Here is a 27,206-nt window from a genome sequence, read left to right as displayed (position 1 = left end):
TGAAATAATCAAGTGAGAGCGGGAAAGTTTCTTCATCCCAAGCAAAACATGCAGCCGCCTTCCTCCATCACGGTCAGGGAACTGGGTTCCTCAGCCTGCTCTGTGAAGCAGGGGCTCAGAGGGCCAGAGGGGACCCTGCAGGTCCTGTACCCCACAGCTGCCTCAGACCTCCAGAAGGATGCATTGATTGTACTTCTATAACAATTAGCCTTCACTGCTCACTGGGAGGCGTTGAGGAACAGATAACTCACTTTACAAATGGAGAATTTGAACCGTGAGAAAAAGATAAACTCGGATTAGAAAGACAATGCTTCCAAGTTTTTAAAAATAACTTTATTATTGTTTTTTGTTCTAATTACCAAAAGTGGACATTTTTAAAAACAGGAGTAAAGAAAAAGGAAATCTAAATCAGCTTATCTTCAAATACACTAGAAACTTCTTAAACTGATGGCCACCTAATTGACTAGCTATGATGTCCATGATGTCCACCATTCTCTCTGTCAACACACTAACAGATGCCTATAGCAAGTTGAATCCTGTAGTTAGACAGCCACTTGAGTTTCTACACATGGGTTCCCAAGATAAGTAAGAAGGCACTGACCAAAAATTAGCTCTTTGCTCCCAAAGTTATTCTTGCTTTTGTATTATGAAAACCAACAGAATGACACAGAAGTGGATGAAATGTAAGTGCGAAAAGAAAGAGTTGTTTCTATGAAAACTATGCTTAATGCTTTGAAAGACTAAATGTAGGCAAATAGCACAAACAATTGTCAAGTTAGATGGGAGTAGCTATAAAAGACAGAGAGAAAGCTTTACAATTCCAAAGAATGATCCAATCAAGCTTCTTCACAAATATCTTTAGGGCTGTAGGTTTTAGTACTATTGTTTAAAAAAGTAAAAACAAAAAAAAATATATATATATATATAAATTTTAAATGGCACATTATGGACATAATTTTTACAAAAACAAAACAAAATATATAAGAAACTCCTCTGAAGTCCAATTAGAAGACCTATATCCAAAACAAAGAGCATAGCTCTCTATCAAAACTAACAAATAAAAAAATAAAAATAAAAATAAACTAATAAATAAACATACATCTTAAGTTAAAATAAGATATTTTGTTATTTTTAAAGATTGATTGATTGGAAAGAGAGGGAGAGACAGAGAGAGCACAAGTAAGGGAAGGGGCAGAGGGAGAGGTAGAAGGAGGAAGCAGACTCACTACTGAGTGTGAAGCCCAACACAGGACTCAGTCTCATGACCCTGAGGTTGTGACCTGAGCCAAAATCAAGAATCAGATGCTTAACAGACTAAGTCAATGAGGCACCCCCAAAATAACATGTTTTACATATATTTGTGTCACTTTTATGCCTAGAATAACTTTTTCAATGTAACCTATCAGCTCCCAGTTATGACTGTATTTGATATAAGGGCCTTGGTTGTACTCGAAAGGCTGTCTTGTGGAAGCGGGATAAGACTTATTTCATAAATATTCTACAAGATTTGGAATAATAGGTCAAATTTCTAACCCAGTGTTTCTCAAAATGTAATCCAAGGAACACCAACATCCAAACTATCTTGGGTATTTGCTCCCACTATAGACTTTAACCACACCCTACACTTCCTAGTTTACATTCTTTGACATTCTTTGAGAGGGATCTACATTTTAACATGCTGCCTAGCAGATTCTGATGCATGCTATGGTGGAGAACTGTGGTCTAGGAGAATAACTTTGAGTTTAATATAAAGGAACAGTTGTTCACAACAGTGATCCAGGTGGGGGTGCTCTGGAGATGTCCAAGCAGAGGCTGAATGATGGTTGAGCAGGACTGCTAGAGAATGTTCCAGAATTTGGTGGGAGGTTAAATTTTGCATGATTCATGCTTGAGTTAGAGATTATTTTTCTCTTTTTTTTTAACCATGAGAACCACAAACTTTTAGTGGAGAATCCAACTGTTCAGACTAGCTGCTTTCTTAGATATTTTGCAAAGTTCCCTAAAACTTACTTAAGAGGGTTAACCAGCAAGTTATTAAGTTTTATACACAAATTATCACCAAATGGTGATGTAAAGGACAATTTGACAGTCTCTCCATGCATTCTTTCTTCTCACAGTTGCTGAACCAGGCAGCAGAGTGGAAACTTCAGGCCAAAGTACTGAAGGAACAAGAGACAGTCCTGCAGGCTCAGGTGAAGTGGGGGAGACAACAGTGCATGAGGTGTACTCTCCTTGCTGTCCCCACATAAAGGGGCTGTGAACCAAAGATAGTCTGCACCAGGATTTATGTGTCACAGGGGGGCAGGAATTAGAAATGAACACTAACTTCATACTTATGATTTTAAAGTAAAAAGAAAAGCACAGTATTATATCTAAGAAAAATAAATTCTCCACAACAACATCCAGTCAAAAGGTTTGTTGACATATCAATGGGGGCCCTGAAATGGTTCACTAGAATAAGCTGGGGTCCAGATTCATGCCTGTCCATAATATGTCTTCTTTCTCTCCTCCCCATTACCCTATTTAAGTAAGAATAAAATGGCAACTGGTCAGATGCACCATACAGAAACTGTCAATACTGAAAATATCTGTACTGGTTTGATATCATTTATAACAAAGGAAATTAGAAAAATTAAGTCAGCACCTAAGTTTTTGTGCTATCATAGGTTGTCCTTGTCAGTGGTTAATGACTAGAGACGACAGACAAGTAGGGCACAATTTTGATTTGGCTCCGTGATGTTATGTGCGTGTTCTGATGAGTCTATAAGAATTCATAATTCAGACTCAAAGCCTCAGGCAACAGATGACTCTATCCCTCTTTCCCGTGCCCTTGTGGCCCTGCCCCTTCTGGGAAAGGTTCCCTGTCATATTCCAGGTGAAGCACCCTAAGGCTGAGCTGTAGAGAAGCACTAGCGCCCCAGCTGGGAGAAATGTCCTAGTGAGAGAAGGACTATAAAGTCACACAGAACAAATAAATTCACAGAAGTTGAGGAAGTCAGAAGGCTTCCAAGCTGGGCAGTGTTAATTTAAGATCTGAGTAATTCACTTGTAAATGTTGATGTGCTGACTGCTATACACTTATTCACTCTAAAAAACAAAAGCAAAAAACTTGTCATTACATGAATAAACAAGTTCAATGAATACTTCTTCATTTTAAAGAAGCAAATAAGAAACTTAAAATCACAAGTTATATCACTGCAGACAAAGACACAGATAACATTTTTATATCTAACCTTCCTAAAGCAGACTTTTCCAGTGTGAACCAAATGCAATGAGAGAGTCATGTATTCAGCTAGCATCAGAATGTAGGCCTTTAAAGACCTGTGGAATAAAAGATAAAGGTGTGACCCAACTTCCCACCTATACCCCCTCAAATTTGAAAAAGCATCTACCAGGGGTTTTAGACTTGCCCAGGTTTCTCATTTGTCCATCAATACTGGACTGAGTCCAGGGACCAGGGTCAGAGTCCTGGCTCTGCTGCTCAGAATTTATCTAACCCTGTGCAATTCATCTGAACCTCCTTATACCTAAATCTCCTTGACTGTAAAATAAGGATACCATAATGTATCACAAGCTTTGGAGTTCTCCGATCTCTGGGAGACTTTACTATTCAGTATTCAGTATTCCCAAAACATAACAGCATACAAGGCAGCAGCTACTATCTAAAATACAGTTGTTTTTGACATTATGACAGCTCTCCTTCAGAGCTATGGATGGTAACTGTTCATATGTTTGGTTAAGTTTATAAAAAGAAAATGAGTTAATGAACATGTAATATATGCAGTTTGCTTTCAAATTATGCACTCAGAGCACTTAGCTCCATGCCTGACCCATAATAAGCATAATTATTTCAACCAATATTTATTGAGCACCTACTTAGTCCTAGGCAAGGTTATAGGCGTTGAAGATATACTAATCAGTAAGAGAATCAAAAATCTCTGCCTAATTAAATTCACAATCTAGTGATAACAACAACATTGATAAAAATGCTAACAATTAGTTGTATGAACCTATATCACTATTATTTCATAGGTGAGGATCTATATAAGGATATACGAGACAAAAGGAGTCTTATTTGCAAAAAAAAATTAAGAGCCACTGGAAAAGATGATCTGAAGACCCAATCAGCTCTAGTTCTTGAATGCAGAGAATTTCCAGAATTGAAGCTGTGTGGTCCTAAGCTGGGTTAACCTTGCCTTCTCCTCTATTGCTTTGTTTTCCGTGGTGTATGGCTCTTGGCAAGGACCCCTCCCCACCTTGTCTGTCTCTTGTCTTCAGGCACTTTCTAAAACTCCAGGAATAACTTAATCTTCAAGAAGAATATAAAGGCCCCCAAAACCTATAAGTAATCATGTTTAAAGTTTCTCTTGAAAAGTAGCAACATTTTATTTTTAAAACCTTTAAACTTTGAGAAACACAATCTATCACAGGTTAGTTGGCATAGCACTTGAACACTTCCTTTGGTTTCACAATCTTTAAAGGACAGGGGTGGTAGGAGGCAGAGGTCTTAAGTCCCCATTTCTACAATCTGAGCAAGGTAAATAACAAGGACAAATTGTGTTTTACTAGACGAAGTCACTTTCAGCCGTAAGACAACAGCTTGCCAGTTTGGGACATGGTTTTCACTTAGGGAAGGGATGTCTGGCTTTCAATTATATGAACCAAGGCAGCAGAGTAAATGACAGAAATGATCAATGGGATACAATTGTCACTACAAATAGAGTATTCATTGGATCGATACGGATGAAGATGGTAGATGTGGAAAGCCAGCAATCCTAACAACGCAGCCACAAAAACAAAACAAAACAAAACAAAACAAAAAAACAGCCCAAGGGTTAAAGATCATTGAGTAAATTGTTAAAGACAGTAATCAGAGCTTTTAAACTCAAAAGTCCTCACCTTCCATATAGATGATGAGAGGAGATTACTCTGCAACTATTATTATTGGACTTGTTCCCAAACCAAATCTCGTAAGTTTGCTAGGCGAATTCCTGGACATGCTTCTGTTTCCTATATGCTATGAATGTTTGTAATTCAAATTCAGTGCTCTATTCAAAGAATGTGAGTGTCGCTCACCCACTTACCAATGAAAATGTTGAGGCAATTGTTGTTATTACTAACCCTAGAAGAGTTTGTTTCTATTTCTGCCTCTGGCAAGAGCACTGTGGATGACCTCTGAATGTCCCTTCCATGCTTCTCTGAAATCCCAAAATAAGAGCAGGAATATGACACATGAAACCAAACAGGCATCATGTCAGCATAATAGTGAGAAAGGAACATATTAGCAAACAAATATCCATAAAATAACAGGAAGTGTCTATTTTTAAGTAGTATAAGTAAAGAGAGAGTTGGTTACCTCAGAAAAGTTATAATCCACACAGATTTTGCCACCTACAGCAAAGAGGTCAAATAGGAAGAAAAGCTGAGTACGAAAAACAGTTCTAGAAGGGAAATGGGGAGTTAACTGGTTCATAGGTGTCGAGTTTCAGTTTTGCAAGATGAAATAGTTCTTGAGATTGGTTACACAACAATGTGACTATAGTTAACAGTACCGAACTGCACACTTAAAGTAGTTGAGACGGCAAATCTTATATTATATGTATTTACCCTAATTAAAAAGAAAAAAAAAAGTTGAGGGAATTAAAAAACAGGCACTAAAAAAAGGCCAGGAGAAGTGGTAATGAAATGAGACACTACTTCCTGGCACGCTGGGTGTGTCTGCCTTGTCCATGCCACAAGAAAACATGAGGAAGGGAAACAAAATCTGCCCAACCTATACACCCAAAAGAGCATTTTGCCCAAAGGAAGGGGAGAAGCTGACCAAGGTGGGTGCGGTTGTTCCTTGCTGATACTGTCAAGCAAGGAACAGTGCCTGTGCACACTCCTGCTCTCCTGTCTGCAGCCTGCAACTATAGGGCTGCAAGAGTGGGTTTGGGAGAACCTACTCAGGAGGCCAGAGTATCTACCACTCTCCTGTAACTCTGCAGGAATTACTGAGAAGTGAGGAAAAGAAAGGAGAGAAAGTCAGAAAAAGAAGCTTAACAGGCGATGTGACCAAGAATGCCAATAAACGGATTTTGTGATAGAATGTGAAGAGGATCAGCCCAGAGTTTCGGTTCTCACCCTAGACCATTAGATCATGTGCAGTATAGGTAGCCAGACCTATAGAAGCTTATCCTCGGATTAACAGGCTTAACCTACTCATGGGCCCTGAAATCAATTCAGTGGATTCCAGCCAGTACCTTGAAAAAAATGAAATGGAATTAAATAGAATATGTCAAGAGTACTTTGCACATAAGGAGTTAATGAGTAAGGATTATCTTATGCACTGTGTGTGTTGTGTGTGTGTGTGTGTGTGTGTGTGTGTGTGTGCAAAACCCTAGAGTACCTTCCTGGTTATGAATTCCCCAATGCCCCTTTACTCAGTCTTCTTTAATCTGTGTGCCAGGGAATCACAGGAAACAAATTTTAGGCCACCAGAGTTGTTCCAAGCTCTGTCACATATTCACAGAGCTAAGGGATGATTCCAAGATGATGGCCAGCCATTGTTTGACTTTTCTTTGGAAAATCTATCCTGTGAAAGTGTTTTGTGTTAATTATTTTGTTGTTCTTGTTTAGTGCAGTAAAATCTCTGCCATTCTAAAACATTTCAGAATAAGCCATTCTGGATAAGCAGATTTTCTGGGTTCTAGGGCTTGTTTGATTCCCATACTCTACCTCTCACTCCCAAGACTGAGAAGTCTCCAGAAAAAGAACCCTCCAGAAAGCAGAACTCTGCTTTCAAAATGACAGTGTCACAGGTACCCCCAGCTAGTCATTTGGTGCTCATTTGAAGAGTTGGAGCAGTTCCAGGCAGTCAACAGTACTAAACACTCATTTGAAAATGCAGGCTTTACTAACATGTATCATCCATATTAAATTTCCACTCACTCAAAGCATGCTATTCTAAAATCATTTTCGAAAGCAAGATTTTATTATTGCATTACTTTCACTAGCAACACACTTTCCTTCTCTGTCTTGCTTTATTCCTACCTCAAACTCAAGCCTTGGAATAAGGATATAGATAGGGGTGAGCCACACATTTGCCAGTGTTAACCCATATGATGTTTTATATTGTGTGCACATTAGAAAGGGCATTCCTTCCTTGAGACTCATTCTTTCCATCTGTAGAAAATTGGTATGATTTTGATGAAAAGGGGCATTTAACTGCTTTTGGCTAAAACACTGTATTCATAAACATACAAAAGCAAATTGACCAAAATGCAAATAGCTGTTGCTTAGTGGGCACAAGCTATATAATGGCGGCCACCCATGTCTGGTCCACCTTTCATACCACTTCTTTTCATCTATCTACTTTCTCACTCCCTTCAAGACCAAGTTCAAGGTAAGCCTTCTCCACAAAAACATGGCTCACATGAACACCTGCCATGCTTACTTCCTTCTCTGATGGGCACTATACTTAATGAACTTTCACTTTGTAGTCACTATACCATAATCAAGTTGTCTTTGAGATTATCTTCCTATCAGGAGTGCAAGTCTCTCAAAAACAGTAGTCATGTGTTAAATGCTTTTGTACATATAGTCGATGCATATGTTCAGTGCTCAATAAAAGTTTGTTGGTAAAAGTTATAATGAAATGATGACATATGTTATTATTTCATTTTTCTTTAAAGATCTCCTTCAGTCATACTCACTGACTTAGGTTGATCTCATAGTAAATACAAGAACTGAACATATTACTAACATTGTATTGAGAATTCCCGTAAATCACTTTTCTTCTCAAATAATGAACAATGACAAGTTGTTTTGTTCTGGAAGCATTCTGAAAGCAGCTTTAAAAGAGATCTACTTTTTCCCCTCTTAACAGCTTACCCTCTACTCTGGAAGGTTTGAAGAGTTCCAGAACACACTAACAAAAAGCAATGAGGTGTTTGCCACTTTCAAACAGGAAATGGATAAAGTGAGTATTACTTATTCCCCATAAACTCTGACATTTTCTATTATGATAGGCAATTCTCCTTTGGGTTCATTTTTCTCTCATTAAGATAACTCAGTGCATTTCATGAAGTAATTAAACATTTATATATTCAAATGAGATTTAAACTGTATTTTTTTTATTGGTATGTATCTGGTGAATTAATCTCAGGAAGAGTCCAAAAACACTAGGATACATTTTCACTTTGTAAAAGAATATTTTCTTTTCCTAGTCCATAGAGAGCAAAAAAAAAAAAAAAAAAAAGACAAGAGCTAGCAATTTCACATTATGTTGTTTATACTGAAATTTCTTAAAAATCTAATTTTTAAAGATTGAAGGAACAACTTTCATATAAATATGCAAGAGTAGAATTTTATAGTGGAAAAACCATTTCATACAACTCTTCCAATCCTTCTTAGAAGAGAATATATGTAGTATGATATAATTGACAGAGCCTTGAATGAGAAGGAAGCCTGAATTCAGATTCTGGGTGTGTTGTTACTCCTCAAGTAGCATTGGACAATCCATTTAAGTTCCCTTCAATTTTCTTATCTATAAATTAAGATACTATTCCCTTGCCTACTTCACAAGATTGTGAAATTCAAATAAATTAATATATTTTAAAGAATTTTAATCTTTCTTATACTCGCTTACAAATATAAAGTACTAAATATTATTATTAGACATAATATTTAAATTTTATTCAATACAATATTTTCCCAAAATAAAATCAGCATCAAAATTGTGTTTCTTAAGAAGCATTGGCATTAACTTTTTTTAAGTGCACAAAGTATCTTTCTAAAACACTTTCTTGGGGTGCCTTGGTGGCTCAGTCAGTTAAGCATCTGCCTTCAGCTCATGTCATGATCCCAAGATCCTGGGATCCAGCCCTGCATTGGGCTCCTTGCTCAATGGGGAGCCTGCTTCTCCTGCCGCCTACCACTCCTCCTGCTTGTGCTCTCTCTCTCTCTCTTTCTCTGTCAAATAAATAAGTAAAATCTTTTTAAAAAATAAAAAAAATTAAAACATTTTCTTAAAATTATATGATAAATTTCACAATTCAGTGAACAAACATAAGTAGGCCAATACTGGTTAAAAGTTACAGCTTTTCCTCTCAGGATGGAACTATCTATTTTTCAAAAATCTTTTTTCACTATACAGTACTAAGATTGGAATAAATATTAGAACAGGAATTTTTAAGTAAGGATTTATTTACTGACTTTTAAAGTTGACCTTAGAATTAGCATACACAAAACAAAATTGATGGGCATATTGCATTTCTTTGACTGTGGTTCCATAGATTTCATCAAATTCTTAAAGAGGTTGATGGAATTTAAAAAGTTTCTAAACTACTAAGTTGGTTAAGGAACGATCAAAATTAAAAATCAGTTAAGTCTCACCCAGCTTCCTTATAGAGCCCAGGGGCTGACAGCCTGGGCCTAGCCTCTGGTCTCCAAATGTACCCCAGCCTCAGCATGACAAAAGCAGCAAGTGCCCAGGGGTGGTTCATGCAGAGAAACTACACCTGATTACATGCCTGCCCTTCACTTCATCCAAGTAGAGCAGAGAGCCAACAAACAGTTTCACGTTCAAAAATGATGGGCTGCATTTTATTAAATTCTGTATCCCCTACACCCAGTTCCCTACTGGTGACCAGCATATGTTGCATTAAATAAAGTAACTCTAGCCCCACTCTTCTGCTAACTCACCTGAATATTCTTCCACTTCTCTGAGCCTCAGTTTCCCCAGTGATAAAGTGGAGGTGAAACAGAACCTTCCTTATGAAGCTGTTTCAAGGGTGAAATGAAAAATGCGTGTAATCACATTCTATGAATCCCACCACAACCTACAAATGTAAAGACAAAGGGAGCGGGAAGATGGTGGTGGAGTAGGAGAATCCTAGGCTTGCCTCAGCCAGCAAACACTAGATAACTATCAAATTATCCTAAATACCCCAGAAATTGACCTGTAGACTGGTAGAATAAACTCCACAACTAAAGGGAGAGAAGAGGCCATATCAAAGAAGGTGGGAAGTGCAGAGCTGTGATTCCGGGGAGAAACAGATCACAGCTGCTATGGAGGGGAGGGAGCTGTGGTCATGGAGGAGAGAGAGAGAGAGGAGCACACAGGGGAATGCACAAGGAGAACACTTCTCCAAAGCCATTGGCTTAGAAAATGAGAGGGGCTGAATTTTGTAAGCTGTTAGAACCAGCATGTCTTAAAGCCTGATTTAAAGGTCAGCAGGCTTGGCTGGAGAGAAGCAGGCAAGAAACCCAGGGTAGACAATGTGGAAGCAGTCATCTGAAGAGCACCTGGGGCAGCACACAATGGGGACATTATTGAGTCTTCTCATAGCATGTCCGTTGGAGGCATCATTCATGGAAACACATCTCCAGGAAGAAAGGAGCTGGTCAGCACCATTTCTCTCCTCTGTCCCTCCAGCATAAACACAAAGCCACCTGCAGAAAGCAGCATAGCATGGATGCTGGCTGCCATGGCATACACCAGAGACCTTCCCTGAAGCACCAGATTCTGGGCACGACATGACCTCTTCTTCATTAAGCCATTACTTTCAGGAGCAGGAGACAGAAGTTGCCTTTCTAACACAGAGAATACAGAGACTTAAACAAAGTGTTAAGATGAAGAAATTGATCCAAAGTGAAAGACTAAGATGAGACCACAGCCCAAGACCAAAGCAAAACAACTATAAGTAACATGTCTGATGGAAAACTTAAAGCAACAGTCATAAGACTACTCACTGGCCTTGAGAAACAAATAGAAAACAACAGTGAGCCCTTACTACAGAGATAAATAGTTTAAAAAGAATCAATCAGAGATGAAGAATGCAATAAACAAGATTGGAAACAGGCTTGATGCAATGAACAGGATAGAAGAGGCAGAGGAACAAATTAGTGACCTGGAAGACAAAGTAATGGAAAGTAAAGAGGCTGAACAAAAGAGAGAAAGAAGAATTTTGCAACATGAGAATAGACTTAGGAAACTCAGTGACTCCATCAAATGTAATAACATTTATATTCTAGGAGTCCCAAAAGAAGAAGAAGAAGATAAAGGGGACAGAAAATTTATCTGAGGAAATAATAGCTGAAAACTTCTTCTCTTACCTGGGGAAGGAAACAGATATCCAGATTCGAAAGACACAAAGAAAAAGAAAAAAAAATAAGTAAAAAATTTTAAAAATTTAAAAATTAAAACAAAAGACACAAAGAACTCCCATCAAAATCAACAAAAGCAGGCCAACACCAAGACATACTGTAATTATATTTGCAAAATATAGTGATAGAGAAAAAAATCTTAACAGCAGCAAGATAGTCAAAGTCCTTAACTTACAAAGGAAAAGCCATAAGGCTAGCTGGGGAGTTCTCAACAGGAAGTTGGCAAGCCAGAAGGGAGTGGCATGATACATTCAAAGTGCTGAATGGGAAAAAATCTGCACCTAAGAATACTCAATCCAGGAAGGCTATCATTCAGAATAGAAGGAGAGATAAAGAGTTTCCAAGACAAGCAAAAACTAAAGGAGTATGTGACCACTAAATCAGCCCTGTAAGAAATATTAAAGGAGACTCTTTGAGGTGAGACCTAAGGTGACAGTATAAAGGCAGGAAGCACAAAAGCAGTAAAAGTGAATAATTCTGTAAAAATCAGTCAAAGAATTCTCATTAAAAAGGTATAAAATATAATAACATATACTTAAAAGGAGGAGAGGAGAAAAGAATGAGTTCAACCCTGAATCACGATAATTTTAATTTAGACTGCTATTTGCAGAAGAGGTTATATACAAACCCAATGGTAACCACATATCAAATCCACTAATAAACATGCAAACAAAGAACAAAGAGAAAGAAATCCAAGTAAATCACTAAAGAAAATCAGTAAAACATGAAAGAGAGAAAGACAAGAAAGGATCAGGGAAAATCTCCAGAAACAACCACAAAACAAGTAATAAAATGGCAATAAATACATATCTATCAATGATACTTTGAATATAAATGGACTAAATGCTCCAATCAAAAGACGTAGGAGTCAGAATGGATTAAAAAAAAAAAGACCCACCTATATACTGCCTGCAAGAGACGCATTTTAGACCTAAAGCACCTGCAGATTGAAAGTGGGGGGATAAAGGAATATTTATCATGCAAATGGATATCAAAAGAAAGCCAGAGTAGCAATACTTGTATCAGACCAAGTAAACCAAGTAAACTTTATTTTTTTTTAAAGACTTTATTTATTTATTCATGAGAGATACAGAGAGAGAAAGGCAGAGACACAGGCAGAGGGAGAAGCAGGCCCCATGCAGGGAGCCTGACATGGGACTCAATCCTGGGACTCCAGGATCACGCCCTGGGCTGAAGGCAGCGCTTAACCTCTGAGCCACAGGGGCTGCCCCCAAGTAAACTTTAAAACAAAGCCTGTAACAAGAAAAAAAGAAAGGCACTATATAATAATAAAGGGGAATGATCCAACAAGAAGCTTTAACAATTGTAAATATTTATGCACCTAACATAGGAGCACCCACATATATAAAACAATAACAAACGTAAGGGAACTAATTGATAATAATACAATAATAGTAAGGGACTTTAACATATCAATGAACAGGTCATCTAAACAGAAAACATACAAGAAAATAGTGGCTTTGAATGACACATTGGACCAGATGGACTTAACAGATATTCAGAACATTCCATCCTAAAATAGCAGAATACATACTCTTTACAAGTGCACATGGAACATTCTCCAGAATAGATCATAGATTATAAAATAGGCCACAACAAATACAAAAAGATTGAAGTCATACCATGCATCTTTTCTGACCACAATGCTATGAAGTCAATCACAAGAAAAAAATCTGGAAAAAAACACAAGTACATGGAGGTTAAACAACATGCTACTAAAAAATGAATGGGTCAGCCAGGAAATCAATGCAGAAATTTAAAAATATATGGAAACAAATGAAAATGAAAACACAACAGCCCAAAACCTTTGGGATGCAACAAAAGTGGTCCAAACAGGAAAGTATATAGCAGTACAGGCCTACCTCAAGAAACAAGAAAAATATCAAAAAAACAACCTCATCTTACACCTAAAGGAGGTAGATAAAGAACAAATGAAGCCTAACACCTGCAAAAGAAGGAAATAATAAATATTAGAGGAGAGGATGTGAGGGACACCTGGCTGCAACATCCACCACTCCATTGACCACCAGGATTGATTCCGTTGATCTGGCTAGCTAGGTGGGTGTTTCGATAGAGGAAGACTGCTCTTTAGTCAGAGATATACAAGTAACTACATTCCCCTCCAAGAACTTCAAACAAGCTCTCAAGGTCCATTTGTAGGAGAAGGTAGGGTAGTCAAGCTTCTAAGACTCAAGACCCATCCAAATGAGGTGCTACATGTGGCAGTCTGCTTTTCTGAAGAAGAAGAAGAAGAAGAAGAAGAAGAAGAAGAAGAATGAAGATTAGAGCAGAAATAAATTATATGGAAACTAAAAAAACAATAGAACAGTTAAACTAGAAGCTGGTTCTTTGAAAAAAATAATAAAATTGGCAAACTTCTAGCCAGACCTACCAAAAAGAAGAGAAAATAAATAAATAAATTTTAAAAATCAAAGATGAAAGAGAAATAACAACCAGCAGCACAGAAATGCAAACAATTATAAGAGAACATTATGAAAAACTATATGCCAAAAAATTGGACAATCTAAAATAAATTGATAAATTCCTAGAAACATATAGATTACCAAAACTGAAATAGGAAGAAACAGAAAACTTAAACAGACTGATAACCAGCAAAGAAACTGAATCAGTAACCAAGAAAATCCCAACAAACAAAAGTCTGGACCAGATGGATTGACAGGTGAATTCTACCAAACATTTAAAGAAGAGTTAATACCCATTCTTCTCAAACTATTTGAAAAAAAAGAAAAGGAAGGAAAACCTCCAAATACATTCAACCAAGCCAGCATTATCCTGATACCAAAACCAGATAAAGACATGTCTAAAAAAGAAGCACAGGCCAATATCCCTGATGAACATAGATGCACAAATTTTCAATAAAATACTAGAAGCCAAATCCAACAATACATTAAAAGAATCATTCACCATAATCAAGTGGGATTTATCCCTGTATTGTAAGAGCAGTTCAATATTTGCAAATCAATCAATGTGATACATCATTGCATTAATAAAAGAAAGGATAAGAAACATATATGATCATTTCAATAGATGCAGAAAAAGCATTAATAAAGGAACATACCTCAACATAATAAAGGCCATATATGAAAAACCCACAGCTAGTGTTTTCCTAAATGAGGAGAAACTGAGAGCTTTTCCTTTACAGTCAGGAACAAGACAGGGATGGCCACTCTCACCACTTTCATTCAATATAGTACTAGAAGTCCTAACCACAGCACTCAGACAACAAAAAGGAAAAAAATGGATTCAGATCAGCAAGGAAGAAGTAAAACTTTCACTATTTGCAGATGATATGATACTATATATAGAAAACCCGAAGACTCCACCAAAAACTGCTAGAAGAGATAAGAGAGTTCAGTAAAGTCACAGAATACAAAACAACATACAGAAATCTGTTGCATTTCTATACACCAATAATGAAGCAGCAGAAAGAGAAATTAAGAAAACAATTCCATTTATGAGCACCAAAAACAGTAAGATACCTAGGAATAAACCTAACCAGAGAGATGAAAAATCTGAACTATAAAACACTGATGGAATAAATTGAAGATGACACAAAGAAACGGAAACACATTCCATACTCATGGATCAGAAGAACAAATATTGTTAAAATCTCTACACTACCCAAAGCAATCTATACCTTTAATGCAATCCTTATCAAAATAACAGCATTTTTCACAGACCTAGAGCAGTCCTAAATATGTGTGAAACTACAAAAGACCCCAAGCAATCTTGAAAAAAACAACACAAAACACAAAGCTGGAGGCATCACAATTCCTGACTTAAAGTTATATTACAAAGCTGTAGTGATCAAAACAGTATGATCAAAACAAAAATAGGCACAGAGATCAATAGAACAGAATAGAGAACTGAGAAATAAACACACAAATATATTGTAAATTAATCTTTGACAAAACAGGGAAGAATATCCAATGGAAAAAAGAATATCTCTTTAACAAATGGTGTTGGGAAAACTGGACAGCAACATGCAAAAGAATGAAACTGAACCACTTTCTTATACCAAACACAAAAATAAATGCAAGGGCCTCCTGGGTGGTTCAGTGGCTGAGCCTCTGCCTTTGGCTCAGGGTGTGATCCCAGGGCCCGGGATCGAGTCCCACATCAGGCTTCTCACAGAGAGCCTGTTTCTCCCTCTGCCTATACCTTTTCCTCTCTCTCTCTCTCTCTCTCATGAATAAATAAATAAAATCTAAAAAAATAAATGAATAAAAATAAATTGAAAATGAATTAAAGACTAAATGTGAGACCTCAAACCGTAACAATCCTAGAATTTTTTTGACATTAGCTATAGCAACTTCTTAAATATGTTTCCTAAGGCAAGAAAAATAAAATAAAAAATAAACTATTGGGATTATATCAAAATAAAAAAACTTCTGCACAGTGAAGGAAACAATCAACAAAATGAAAAGACAACCTGTGGAATGAGAGAAGATATTTGCAAATGACATGTCTAATAAAGGGTTAGTATCCAAAATATATAAAGAACTTTTAAAACTCAACACCCAAGAAACGAACAATCCAAATAAAAAAAAAAAAAATGGGCAGAAGACATGAATAGACATTTTCCAAAGAAGACATCCAGATGGCCAAGAGACACATGAAAACATGCTCAATATCACTCATCATCAGGGAAATATAAATCAAAACTACAAGGAGATATCACCTTATGCCTGTTAGAATGGCTAAAATTAACAACTCAGGAAAAAAATGAGTGGGAAATATCAGAAAGGGAGACAGAACATGAGAAACTCCTAACTCTGGGAAACGAACAAGGGGTGGTGGAAAGGGAGGTGGGTGGGGGGTGGAGGTGACTGGGTGACGGGCACTGAGGGGGGCACTTGATGGGATGATCACTAGGTGTTATGCTATATGTTGGCAAATTGAACTCCAATAAAAAAAAATGCCAGCAAAATATAAAAAGAGAATCATGTTATTTTTGAAAGTAAAAAATTAAAAAAAATTAAATTAGCAACTCAGGAAACAACAGACATTCACAAGGATGCGGAGGAAGGGAAACCTTCATGCACTGTTGGTGGGAAGCCAAACTGGTGCAGCCACTCTGAAAGACAGTGTGGAGGTTCCTGAAAAGTTAAAAATAGAACCACCCTATGACCTAGCAATTGCGATATTAGGTATTTGCCCAAAGAACAGAAAAACACTAAGTCAAAGGGATATATGCACCCTGATGTTTATAGCAACATTATCTACAATAGCCAAATTACGAAACAGCCCAAGTGTCCATAGACTGATGAATGAATATAGAAGATATGGTATATTTAGATATGCAATAGAATATTACTCAGCCACAAAAAATGAAATCTTGCCATTTGCAACACATGGATAGAGCTAGAGAGTTTTATGCTAAGTGAAATAAGTCGGAGAAAGACAAACACCATATGATTTCACTCATATGTGGAATTGAAGAAACAAAACAAATGAGCAAAGGAAAAAAGAGAGAGAGAGAGAAAGGCAAACCAAGAAATAGACTGTTGGGACGCCTGGGTGGCTCAGCGGTTGAGTGTCTGCCTTTGGCTCAGGGTGTGATCCTGGAGTCCTGGGATCGAGTCCCACCCACATCTGACTCCCTTCATGGAGCCTGCTTCTCCCTCTGCCTGTGTCTCTGCCTCTCTCTGGGTGTCACATGAAGACATAAATAAAATCTTGAAAGAAAGAAGGAAAGAAAGAAGAAAGAAATAAATAAAATCTTGAAAGAAAGAAGGAAAGAAAGAAGAAAGAAAGAGAAAAAGAAAGAAAGAAAGAAAGAAAGAAAGAAAGAAAGAAAGAAAGAAAGAAATAGACTCTTAACTAAAGACAACAAACCGATTGTCACCAGAGGGGAGATGGGTGGGGGGATGGGTACAATAGGTGGTGGGGATGAAGGAGGGCACTTGTCATGAGCACTGGGTGATATGTGGAAGTATTGAAATCACTATATTATATACCTAAGCTAACATTATACTGCATGATAACTTACTAGTATTTAAATAAGAACTTTTTTAAAAAATGTAAAGCCTAAGAAAATAGAAAGCTGCCTTTGTGTAACTACTTCTCAGATGTGTCAAGATAGTATCAATATTTTAATGGCTAAAAAGCCTGACCAGCTTTCTCACTTAGTCTTCTATTTAATAAAGTAAAAAATCATTATTGCAAGTTCATTCTTGTGACTGAATAAAGCTACTTTAAAGAAAATGCAACTGACGAAACAGTGTGGACCTAAGTAGTTTCCTTCTTCATGAATTGGCTCTGGTGCAAGTAAGTCTTGTTTACCACTGACCTAGATGATTCAGAAATAAATATGACTCTCCCCACTCAATCTTCATTCCTTGACATCAAACCTGCTTGCTTCGGCAGCTAGTAACAGGAGGACTTTTCTTGGTGTTGCATATGGAACTTATAGCTTTTTTCGATATAGTAAGTCTTCAGGATTAACATTAAAATACTCTAATTTCTGTAGACAACTAAGAAAATGAAGAAGCTGGAGAAGGACACAGCCACGTGGAAAGCTCGGTTCGAAAACTGTAACAAAGCTCTGCTAGACATGATAGAAGAGGTAAGGAGGGCTTCCCCAGAGCTGATTTCCCCCTGCCTGGTCCAAATATCCATACTTAGAAAATAATGATGACCTAACAACACAAATTATTATCTTTGAAAAAGAGCTGATCTTTTTCCCGGAGATGTGACATATGAAATTGTAATAAAAATATTTAGAGCAAAATAGAATTGGGACCAGACTCCCAAAGAGCTTTGTGACCCTAAGTCACAGCCTACTTACTGAGTCCAAAGCCATCCTCAAATCAGCACCATGCCTGCTCGACTACATTTCTTAAAGGCAGGACAAGTGTCTTGCTTGTCTTTGAATTTCCTCCATGCCTGGCACATGGCAGGTGCAGAATATATTAGTGAGTTGATTTGAACATATTGAGAGAAGACACCAGCCTGAACACCCAGGGTATGTACTACTTTATAGACAGATATGGGGATGGATTTTTTTAACTCCTCCAACAGGCATTTAATGACTGATATTATGTCAGATTCTGTAGCTATTGAGACTACAAAGCCAAAGAAACATGGCCATTATCTGTGAGGCAGAGTTTAGAGGTGAAGGCCTCTCCATATCAACAGAAAAAAAAAAGTCTTGAAGGGTACAGAGTAGCACAAAGGTGGGGGTGAGGAGTGAGATGATGAGGAACAATTTCATGCAGAAACACACCAACATTTTTACGGAAATGGAGGAGAATTGAACAGTTTGAGCAGCATCATGAATTAGTGTGGGGGGAGTTTCTGTCATTATAATTACTGTTCTAACAATTCATCCCAAATTGCAACCAATTCCAAAGAGATGAGCTTATTATTCAGCAACATAAATCAAACAGTTGCTGGATTAGCATACAGCAGTTTATCTATAGACTAGATGAAGCTCTGCTGACAGCCAGGTCTTGCTCCATCTCACTCATTGTGCCATTGGAAGACTCCTAAGTCTTGGAAGCAGAAAATGCATGTACTTAAAGATCTGGGAGACTTGGACTGTGGCAGGGGGGAAGCTTGGCCATCTTTCTTACCCAAAGAAAAGGATACAGTGATTAAAATTCTACCAGAGTCTACCTGACAATGGAGAAACAGATTCGATGCCCCTGGCCAGGAGTCTGTCTGTTCAGCCACCAGTCTGTGGTCAAGGCCCAGAGTCTGGTAGACAGATTCCTGGACAAATGGTTTTGCTCGTCTCCAGAGAGCATCCTGGCAATGTTGCTTTGTTGTTTTATGCCTTTTTGGCTTTCTGTTGTTTTCAAATCACAGAAAGCGCTGAGAGCTAAAGAATATGAGTGCTTCGTGATGAAAATTGGGAGGCTGGAGAACCTCTGTCGAGCTTTACAAGAAGAGAGAAATGAACTCTACAAAAAAATTAGAGACGCAAAAATGCCTGAAAGGGATGACCAAAGTCAGCACACCTCCGACGAAGAGCCCGAGTCTGCTGTGTCTGGGGGGGCAGGGGTTGATGCCGAGGAAGTCAGTAGTGTTCACAATGCTGTGAAAAATCTGGCCACAGTCTTCATGGCCATTCATCATCCAGAGTCGACCCTTAACCAGTCCAAAGAAATCCAACCAGAATGTGGCAGTCCTCAAGAGGGTGGTGACTCGGCCCCCAAGGAGCCAGAACAATCCTCTCTGGGCCCTTTATGTCATTCAGAGAGTTCCCTGCCTCCCCTAACTCCTCAGGCTGAAGCCAGAATTGGCAATGAGGCAGAAGTGCCTCCCAAGCCCAGTAATCCCCCCGTGGGGTGGGGAGCAGAGGCCCAAGACTGGGGTCTCTTTGCAGCAGCCCAAGCTGATCAGCAGCCCCAGAAGCCAGAGGCAAAAGCTTCCAGTCAGACCCCACAGTCCCCAGCTGAGGCTTCCCTACCAGTGATGGAGGAAAGTGGTCCTGCTCCACCACCCACAGCAGGTGAGCCAATTCCACCTGAGGTGCTTGCATGTGGGCCCAGTGGGCCGCCACCACCACTGGAAGAAGCAGCAGAGGGGCTACCAGGAGGGCCCTCAGTGGGGCCTGGACAGCCCCCAGTGGCCGACACCAACCTGGAAGGAGTAGACTAAGCCTCATGGTGCCTTCGGAAGCTATTCTCCCTGACTTTACATTTTCATCATAAGACTGTCTTCTGAAGAGGCGCTAAGGGCTAGAGATGTCTAAGGGAAGAGACTTAATTAGAATCAAGACATTTTTAAATGTTATGCAGAGCACATTCAGCCTGTGCTATTTGTTCTCAATTTATAACTGATTTGGAGCTTTTCTGTGTAACGGATTGACAGTATAATTTTCCCAAATGGCAACAAAACACACAGATAGGAAATTCCTACTAATTTTCCATTGAGATGGTATTTATTTCAATTTCTTAATCAGCAGTAAGATTTGGTGTTTCAGGACTCCCACTATAATATATAAATATAGAAAATGCAATGTTTCATTTATTTCCCTATACAGTTTTAATAAGTTCTGTAGTAAGTAATGGATGTCCAGGTTCCATTTAAACATTATATACATAATATATGCATATATGTGAATATACATATATATGTATATGTGTGAATATATACATATGTGTGTGAATATATACATATATGAGTTTATATACCTATATGTGCATCTGTATATTTTTAGTATATATGTATACAAATATGTGTGTGTATATATATATATATACACATATATATATATAAAACACATACATTTCATCCTTTTTTGGAGTTCTCTTGTGCAAAATATTTAGATGATAATCAAAAAAGTATCTCTTACTTGCTTGGGATGAGGGTAGGCTAATGCTCTATGAATCAGAAGTAGGTTCAGGATTCAGGTCTTTAGGCCATGTAATGTTGGGCAAAAACAAGTAACCGGATATTGGGAGATCAATAAACCCAACCAATGGATCAAATGACTGAACAGCAGTTGGGTTAGACTGTGAGTGTGCAAAACACATATAGACACAAAGATGCCACAAGAAGTCGTAAACAGAAAAGGGGAACAGTCACAGCTGTAGACAGCTCACTTCTTCCAACTGCCTCTCAGACACAACTCAGCATTGCCTTGCAGCTCCATGTGGGGAAGCAGGCACTCATGGCTACCTGCAAGGAGTAGCCTTCCCACTAGAAGTGGGAAAACAAGCAAGAGCGTAGAAGGATTGAGGGTCCTCCAATTGAGATGAGGTTATGCTCTTGCTCCCTGCCTCCTGTGCATGGGAGTCTTGAGAAAGAATGTTCACCTGGCCCTGCCAAGTCCCCAGTTCCCTCACTGTCTTCTATTGCTCTGGAGAGAGAGTTTCCCACCATTCTTGCTGTCACAGCTTTCATCTATATTCTCAAAGCACCTGCACCTTTTTTGTAACCACTCCCCACCCTGGACTTTGCAGGATATTATACCCGGCCCTCGTCTCAATTATTGCTAAGTAGAAGCTATTATTGTTCCAAAACAGAAGTCCACGCAGGGTCTCAATATGCATGATGAGGTGGCCAAACCAACAGGTTATCTACTTTGCAGAATTCTCTGCAAAGAACAAAGAACAAATGGGTCCCTTCTCGAAATGTCTTGAAAAATAGATGAGGATTCAGAAGAAGGCAAAAGCTAGAGACACCTGGAGTGGTCCACATGAGTATTACATTACCATTGCTGGACAAGAACTTCTAATATCGCTGACAGCATAAATTACTCGACTTAGGGGAGAGGGAGACTGGAACAAAAAAAAAAAAAAAAAACAGGAAACAAGGGAGTGCAGGAGGACAAAGAAGGGAGAGGAGGGAGAAAAGGAAAAAAAGGTCTAACCCAGCCCTACCTTAAAAGTTGAATTCAAGTAGAGAAATGGATAAAAGCAAGATTCTTTACTATTTATCCAGAAAATCATTCTTCAGTGTCACATGTGGCCGTCTGCCAAGGAATGCAAAGTGCTTGTAGGCAGCAACCATATGCTACAAGAATTGTAAACTGCATAAGATTTGTTTAAAGAAGACTGTGAAGGTAATGACAAATGCTAATCAGGAAAAAAGCATATCACTATTGGAGAACCCAAATATTTTTATTTATTTTTTCCATGCATTTTTAAAGCTCAAAATATTATAACCACAGATGATCTAGCCAAATTCAACATTACTGGAAATCTTAGAGATTTGAACATTCATTTAATTCAGAGCCAAATACTCACCATAACAATCCAGGAGGGTCTCCTTTCCTACTATTTATAGAAGCTAAACTTCCAAGAATGGAGTAAGATTAGATAATCATAGTAAAGTCTCAGTCTGAATGTTTAGCAAGAGAAACAGGCAGGAGAGGAGCCAAAATCTGGTAAATCAAATATTCTAATACCCAAAGTTCATGATTTTTTTTTTAATCCAAAAAGCTTTCAGAGCAACACATTACTCACTACTGTGTATGTCTTGGGCAGAGTTTCAATACAATACCTTGCCTAAAATTTGCAAAGCGTAATATAGGCTCTGGGAGGATTATTTTAATATTCAAAGAATGTTTTATTATGGTCCTTTGTGTTAGAATTCGGCCTTATTAATTATAACAATAACTCATGGGACCTGAAGGAACAAGGAATTTCTATGCTTTATCAAGTTCACGTAACTCTTTCTAGAGGTGTCAAGTCTACTTTCCAGAAACACCAGCATTATTTGTGTTTTCTTAAATTAAATAACTATAATTTATGTATATTAAAGTTACTTCTCTTCCCGAATGCTCACTTTTGTTACTTCTATGTGTCAATAATACCTAACAAAGATCATGGCTTTGTTTTTGTTGTTGGTTACATTTTTTGGCCTCTGAGTAGAATGTGCATATAATGAACACTTTGAAGATTTTGAGGTGTGTGTGTGTGTGTGTGTGTGTGTGTGTGTGTGTGTGTGACAGAAAGAGAAGGAGGGAAAGAAGAGAGAGAGGACATGACTGCCCAGAACTAGTGAGAGAGCAAACCCCCAGCTCCTCTGCCTGACCTTCAGCTGCTGGTGGGTAGTGATCACATGGCCACTGTTTCTCTCCAGTGCCAGTCTCCAGTGAGATTGTTTCCACAGGGTTCTCTGCCAGGTGAGCTCTCAGAAACACTCTGAGGAGTAAGGGGGTGGGTGTGGAAGGTGTCAACTTATTTTACCCCTACCTGGTCCTTCTAATGCCCCAAGAGTTTCCCTAGGAAGACCCGAAGAGGCCTGGCTGTCCTGCCTTTTGCTTCTACTCTCTTCCGAGTCTCTACTGATCCAGGAGGCGCAACTAGAACAAAGCATTTCCTGGTATGCTTGGAGAAAAGAATTATCTAGCTAAAATGGAGAAAAGATTAAACCCTACCCTTAACGCTGTTTTTGCTCCTTTTTGCCTGGTATAGATACACATTTTAAAAATAGCTCTCTCTCTCTCTCTGTGTGTCTCGATAATAAAGTATTATGTGTTTGTTGCAAAACTTATTGAAGCTGCTTTTCAATAAGATTAAGATATCATTAGGGGAGAAATCATTTCGGGAAAATGTCCTCAGCAATTTCTCCTCTAACCAGCAGTTAAATCCAGTATTTAGGGAAAATAAACGTAATTTAAAATGTAAAGGGGACGCCTGGGTGCCTCAGTGGTTGAGCATCTGCCTTCAGCTCAGGTCGTGATCCCAGGGTCCCGGGATCGAGTCCCACAGCAGGCTCTCCACAGGAAGCCTTCTTCTCCCTCTGCCTATGTCTCTGCCTCTCTCTGTGTGTCTCTTATAAATAAACAAATAAAATCTTTTTTAAAAAAACAAAAATAAATAAATAAAATGTAACAAATTGAGGTGCCCAGCTGGCTTAGTAGGGAGAGCATGTGACTCCCGATCTCGGGGGTCATGAGTTCAAGCCCCACATTGGGTGTACAGCTTATATAAAATGTAAAGAATTCCCTAAAAGAAGAGAGGAAATAACAATGATGACTTTGGTCTCTAAAATTTGTGGCCATCAAAAACTGGCAAGTAAGATTTAGGATTCAAGCAGGATACATGGGTAAGTTTATACAGGGTTTAAACCAATTGCATTTCTGTCCTTTACAACCTAAAAATTAAAGTTATCATTAGAACCGGAATGAGGGCATTCCATTCAAATATAAGCATTTATAAATGATAGTAATAAAGATTTTTCTCAGTCCCATGAAGTCGTATCTTCCATACTTGAAGTGAATGAAGTCTCCTTGCTGATATCCCAAGAGAAGTTCTAAAATACCAGTTGCTGCTATATATGTGTCTGAATGTTCCCACATACACATACACATGCACATAAGCACACAGTGTAAAATCTGTCCAAGATTCAATGCTGCACCTGTCGGTGGGCCTTTACACCTGTATTTTCAAAGGATATTACTATTATCTTTCCTGATGAAGACACTATAAAAAGAAATCAGGAAACTGTTCAAATAAGGATATCTGATAGAAACACTTATTAGCAAAATAAACCTACAAATTTATTGATTTGTGGCACAAAAATCATTTGCAGAAGTCGATTCACTCTTCCAGAAGATAGGAAAGGAGATAAACCACCAGCACCACAGTCAGGTTGGCTACATCCAATTGCAAGGCCTTCTTCCAGTCTTTCTTCCTGCTGGGTTTTAAAGGCTCACCCTTCCATTACCAGCCATGTCTATCCCATTCTTAACTTGAATTTTTTACAAAGTAATATAACGTTTGATTACTTCACATCATAATTAAAATATACCTTGGTATAAAACTCATCCTTTCTGCGCTGACCATCAGTATGACATTTTATGTCAAATAACACAAACCCACTGCAGAAGCCAAGGAAGAAGACATTATGTCAAGATAGGGAAAGAAGAGAGAAAAAGAGGCCTTCAATCTGAGAACTAATACAATAATGAAAAGTAAAAAAAGTAAAAGTTTAAGCAATAAAAAGAAGACGCAGGTGGACCCTTTTGTGAAAGCAAGATGCCAAACGAGGGCAAGAACCATAATGACTTTAATGCACTCCCACACCACAGCTTCCACAAAGAGGATTCTTACAAACATATTTCTTAGTGCAGCGGGTTTTATTGGTTTTCTTTTTGTTTGCCTTTCTTCTAAAACAATAAATGCATTCTTTTCAGTAAATAATAATAATAATAATAATATTACATCATGGAACATGTAGAAAACAAAGAGAAAAATTACCCTGAATTCCATCACCCTACCCTAACTTAACCAGTGTCAGCATTCCCTGTATCATGATATATTTTATATTACGTATCTTTTTTATTTAATATGATGTTAGTTTGTGTTTGGGGAAGTAAACAGTAGTCCAACAGAGAGTAATAGCTATTAATTGCTACCAGATTTGAGTGTTGATGCTATGTATTCAAATCTGCTACACTCTACCATATAAACATGGAAGCATATTATGTTATTCATAGAATAAATATAACTAGGCAAACACAAATACACAGCATTCTCACATGCTGTTTGGACAAGTTATGCTACGCATTGCACTTAAATGTTCTACTGCATATACACAAGTTTCCAAGTAAACCTGGACATAGCTAGAGTGAACTTAACGCAGTTCAGAAAATAAATAAATGAATAACCAACTCTAGAGAAATACAAATGCAGTGAATGAGAAAACAAGAGAGAGAAAGAGTCAAACTCTGGTTTATGAACTGACAAGATACATATGATAATACCACAAACCATAGCATTGGCTAAATAAAGGTCAGTGTTCTAGAATAAATCTAAACTCTTCAGCATTAGTGAGACAGTGTTTTTGCTGCCCTACTGAAATGATAGTCATCAACATTAACTACAGCCAATCCATTAAGTAGGGCCAGGCTAAAAACCTACATGAACCTGAGATTACTCTAACATCTACCAGGCAGATGCAACCAGCCATGGAGTACTCAGAGATCTCATACTCTAAGAAAATATGTAAGTCAGTATTCAAATTTATAGGAGCGGTACAACAAGGATGTCTTTCATCGTGCCCAAAGTCATGAAGTTAAATGTAAGTTGTAATGTAAGTTGTAAGTTGTAATGCTCTCCATAAAGAAAATTCATGTTCAATAATTTGTTTTCTTCACATTCTTATCAAGGAGTCATTCCCTGGAATAAAATCATGCAAGTCTGAGCAAGGTGTGAAGTGTGGGATAGCACTAGTCCAAGAACCAGTCCACTAAGTCCCTAGTCCCTGTTCTGCTGCCTACTAATGGGGTGACACTGGAGAAATAACATCTTTGTTCCTTCACCACCTATAAAATGAGAGCCTTGGACTACATTACATGATGGCTGAGGGTTTTGACATCTCTGATTAAATCCTCAAGAAACTTAAGAAGTTATATAGAGCTTCCACTCCTCAGGGATAGTTTTATTCTAAGAGATCTGCCCAATCTTGGGCTCTTCTATTAAAAGTCAGGCAAGGGGAAAGAGACAACATTACCCAAATTTTTAAAAAATGTTTTTAATTTAATTTATTTTTTAAAGATTTTATTTATTTATTCATGAGACACAGAGAGAGAGAGAGAGAGAGAGAGAGAGAGATTGAAATTGAGGCAGAGACACAGGCAGAGGGAGAAGCAGGCTCCACGCCTGGAGCCTGATGTGGAACTCGATCCCGGGACTCCAGGATCACGCCCTGGGCCAAAGGCAGGCACTAAACTGCTGAGCCACCCAGGGATCCCCATGTTTTTCATTTTAAAAATGAGAGGAAATCACAAATTCTTGGATTTCATCAACAAATGCTGAAGACCTTCTATGAGAGTCTGTACTAGCCCTGGGATGGCAGCGGTTACAAGGCTAAAGAAAGGATCTCAGGACCACCCATAACTTGAATCTATCTGCTCAGGACCAGAATGCCTGGTTGAGCCTGAGGATTCCTGGGGGACTCAGTACCAAGGGAAGGGGCTACAAGAGATGCTGAGAGGCCTCACATGCCCCTTCATGTTCTGCAACCAAAAAGCAGCACAGTGACTTCCAGCAGCATCTTTATCACAAATGGTACCCAGATCTCCGAGTGGAAAAGTTGTGCTCCTGCTAGAGAAGGAGGGCCTTATGGAATGTGTGTGTATAACTTGTGTGAATGAGTGTGAGTACATACTTGTATGTGAGGGTATGTGTGAGCATATGTGTGTAGCATGTGCCAGTATGTGTGTGTAGTTTTGTGGGCATGTGACATATGCATATAGTTCTATGTGAATGTTTATGACTATATGTGATAGTATCTATGCATAATAAATTGACATAGCCTATGTAAGTGTGTGTAATGGTGTGTGAGTCTATGGCATGTGCGTGATAAGACTGGGAACTGAAAACCTGAACACCACAGATGTGATTTTAATCATGCGGCTAACTTGTTTTTCATAGGATCATGTCTTGTTGCAGACTTTTGTTTGCATGACTAATCCTCTTGTTTACAGTGGCATAGGGTTTGTCCTTTTTTGGCTGACAATCTGCCTCCTAAGCAAACAGGATGGTGGGTGAAGCTGCAGCTGCAGGGGCATCTAGTCATGAAATAATAGCACACACAGCCAGCCCAAGGTG

The 27,206-nt window shown here is 38.3% G+C and overlaps 2 protein-coding genes across 4 annotated transcripts in view; one reads left to right on the top strand and one right to left on the bottom strand.

Moving 5' to 3' along the window:
* The window catches only part of TXLNB (taxilin beta), a 49,851-nt gene extending 27,363 nt beyond the window's left edge, over positions 1 to 22,488 (top strand). For both annotated transcript variants that reach the window (XM_077895063.1, XM_077895069.1), the window contains 4 exons: positions 2,118 to 2,192; positions 7,868 to 7,960; positions 17,663 to 17,758; positions 19,003 to 22,488. In XM_077895063.1, coding sequence (XP_077751189.1) covers positions 2,118 to 2,192; positions 7,868 to 7,960; positions 17,663 to 17,758; positions 19,003 to 19,797 — 1,059 coding nt within the window. In that variant the 3' untranslated portion in view covers positions 19,798 to 22,488. The remainder of the gene's footprint in view (positions 1 to 2,117; positions 2,193 to 7,867; positions 7,961 to 17,662; positions 17,759 to 19,002) is intronic.
* HECA (hdc homolog, cell cycle regulator) overlaps positions 1 to 27,206 on the bottom strand; it is a 175,117-nt gene that overhangs the window by 69,599 nt on the left and 78,312 nt on the right. The gene's annotated exons all lie outside the window — the stretch shown is intronic.

Source organism: Canis aureus, chromosome 1 (assembly GCF_053574225.1).
Source record: "Canis aureus isolate CA01 chromosome 1, VMU_Caureus_v.1.0, whole genome shotgun sequence".
Taxonomy (NCBI): domain Eukaryota; kingdom Metazoa; phylum Chordata; class Mammalia; order Carnivora; family Canidae; genus Canis; species Canis aureus.
The sequence above is the reverse complement of the archived record's forward strand: the minus strand, read 5'-3'. Positions and strand labels throughout refer to the sequence as shown.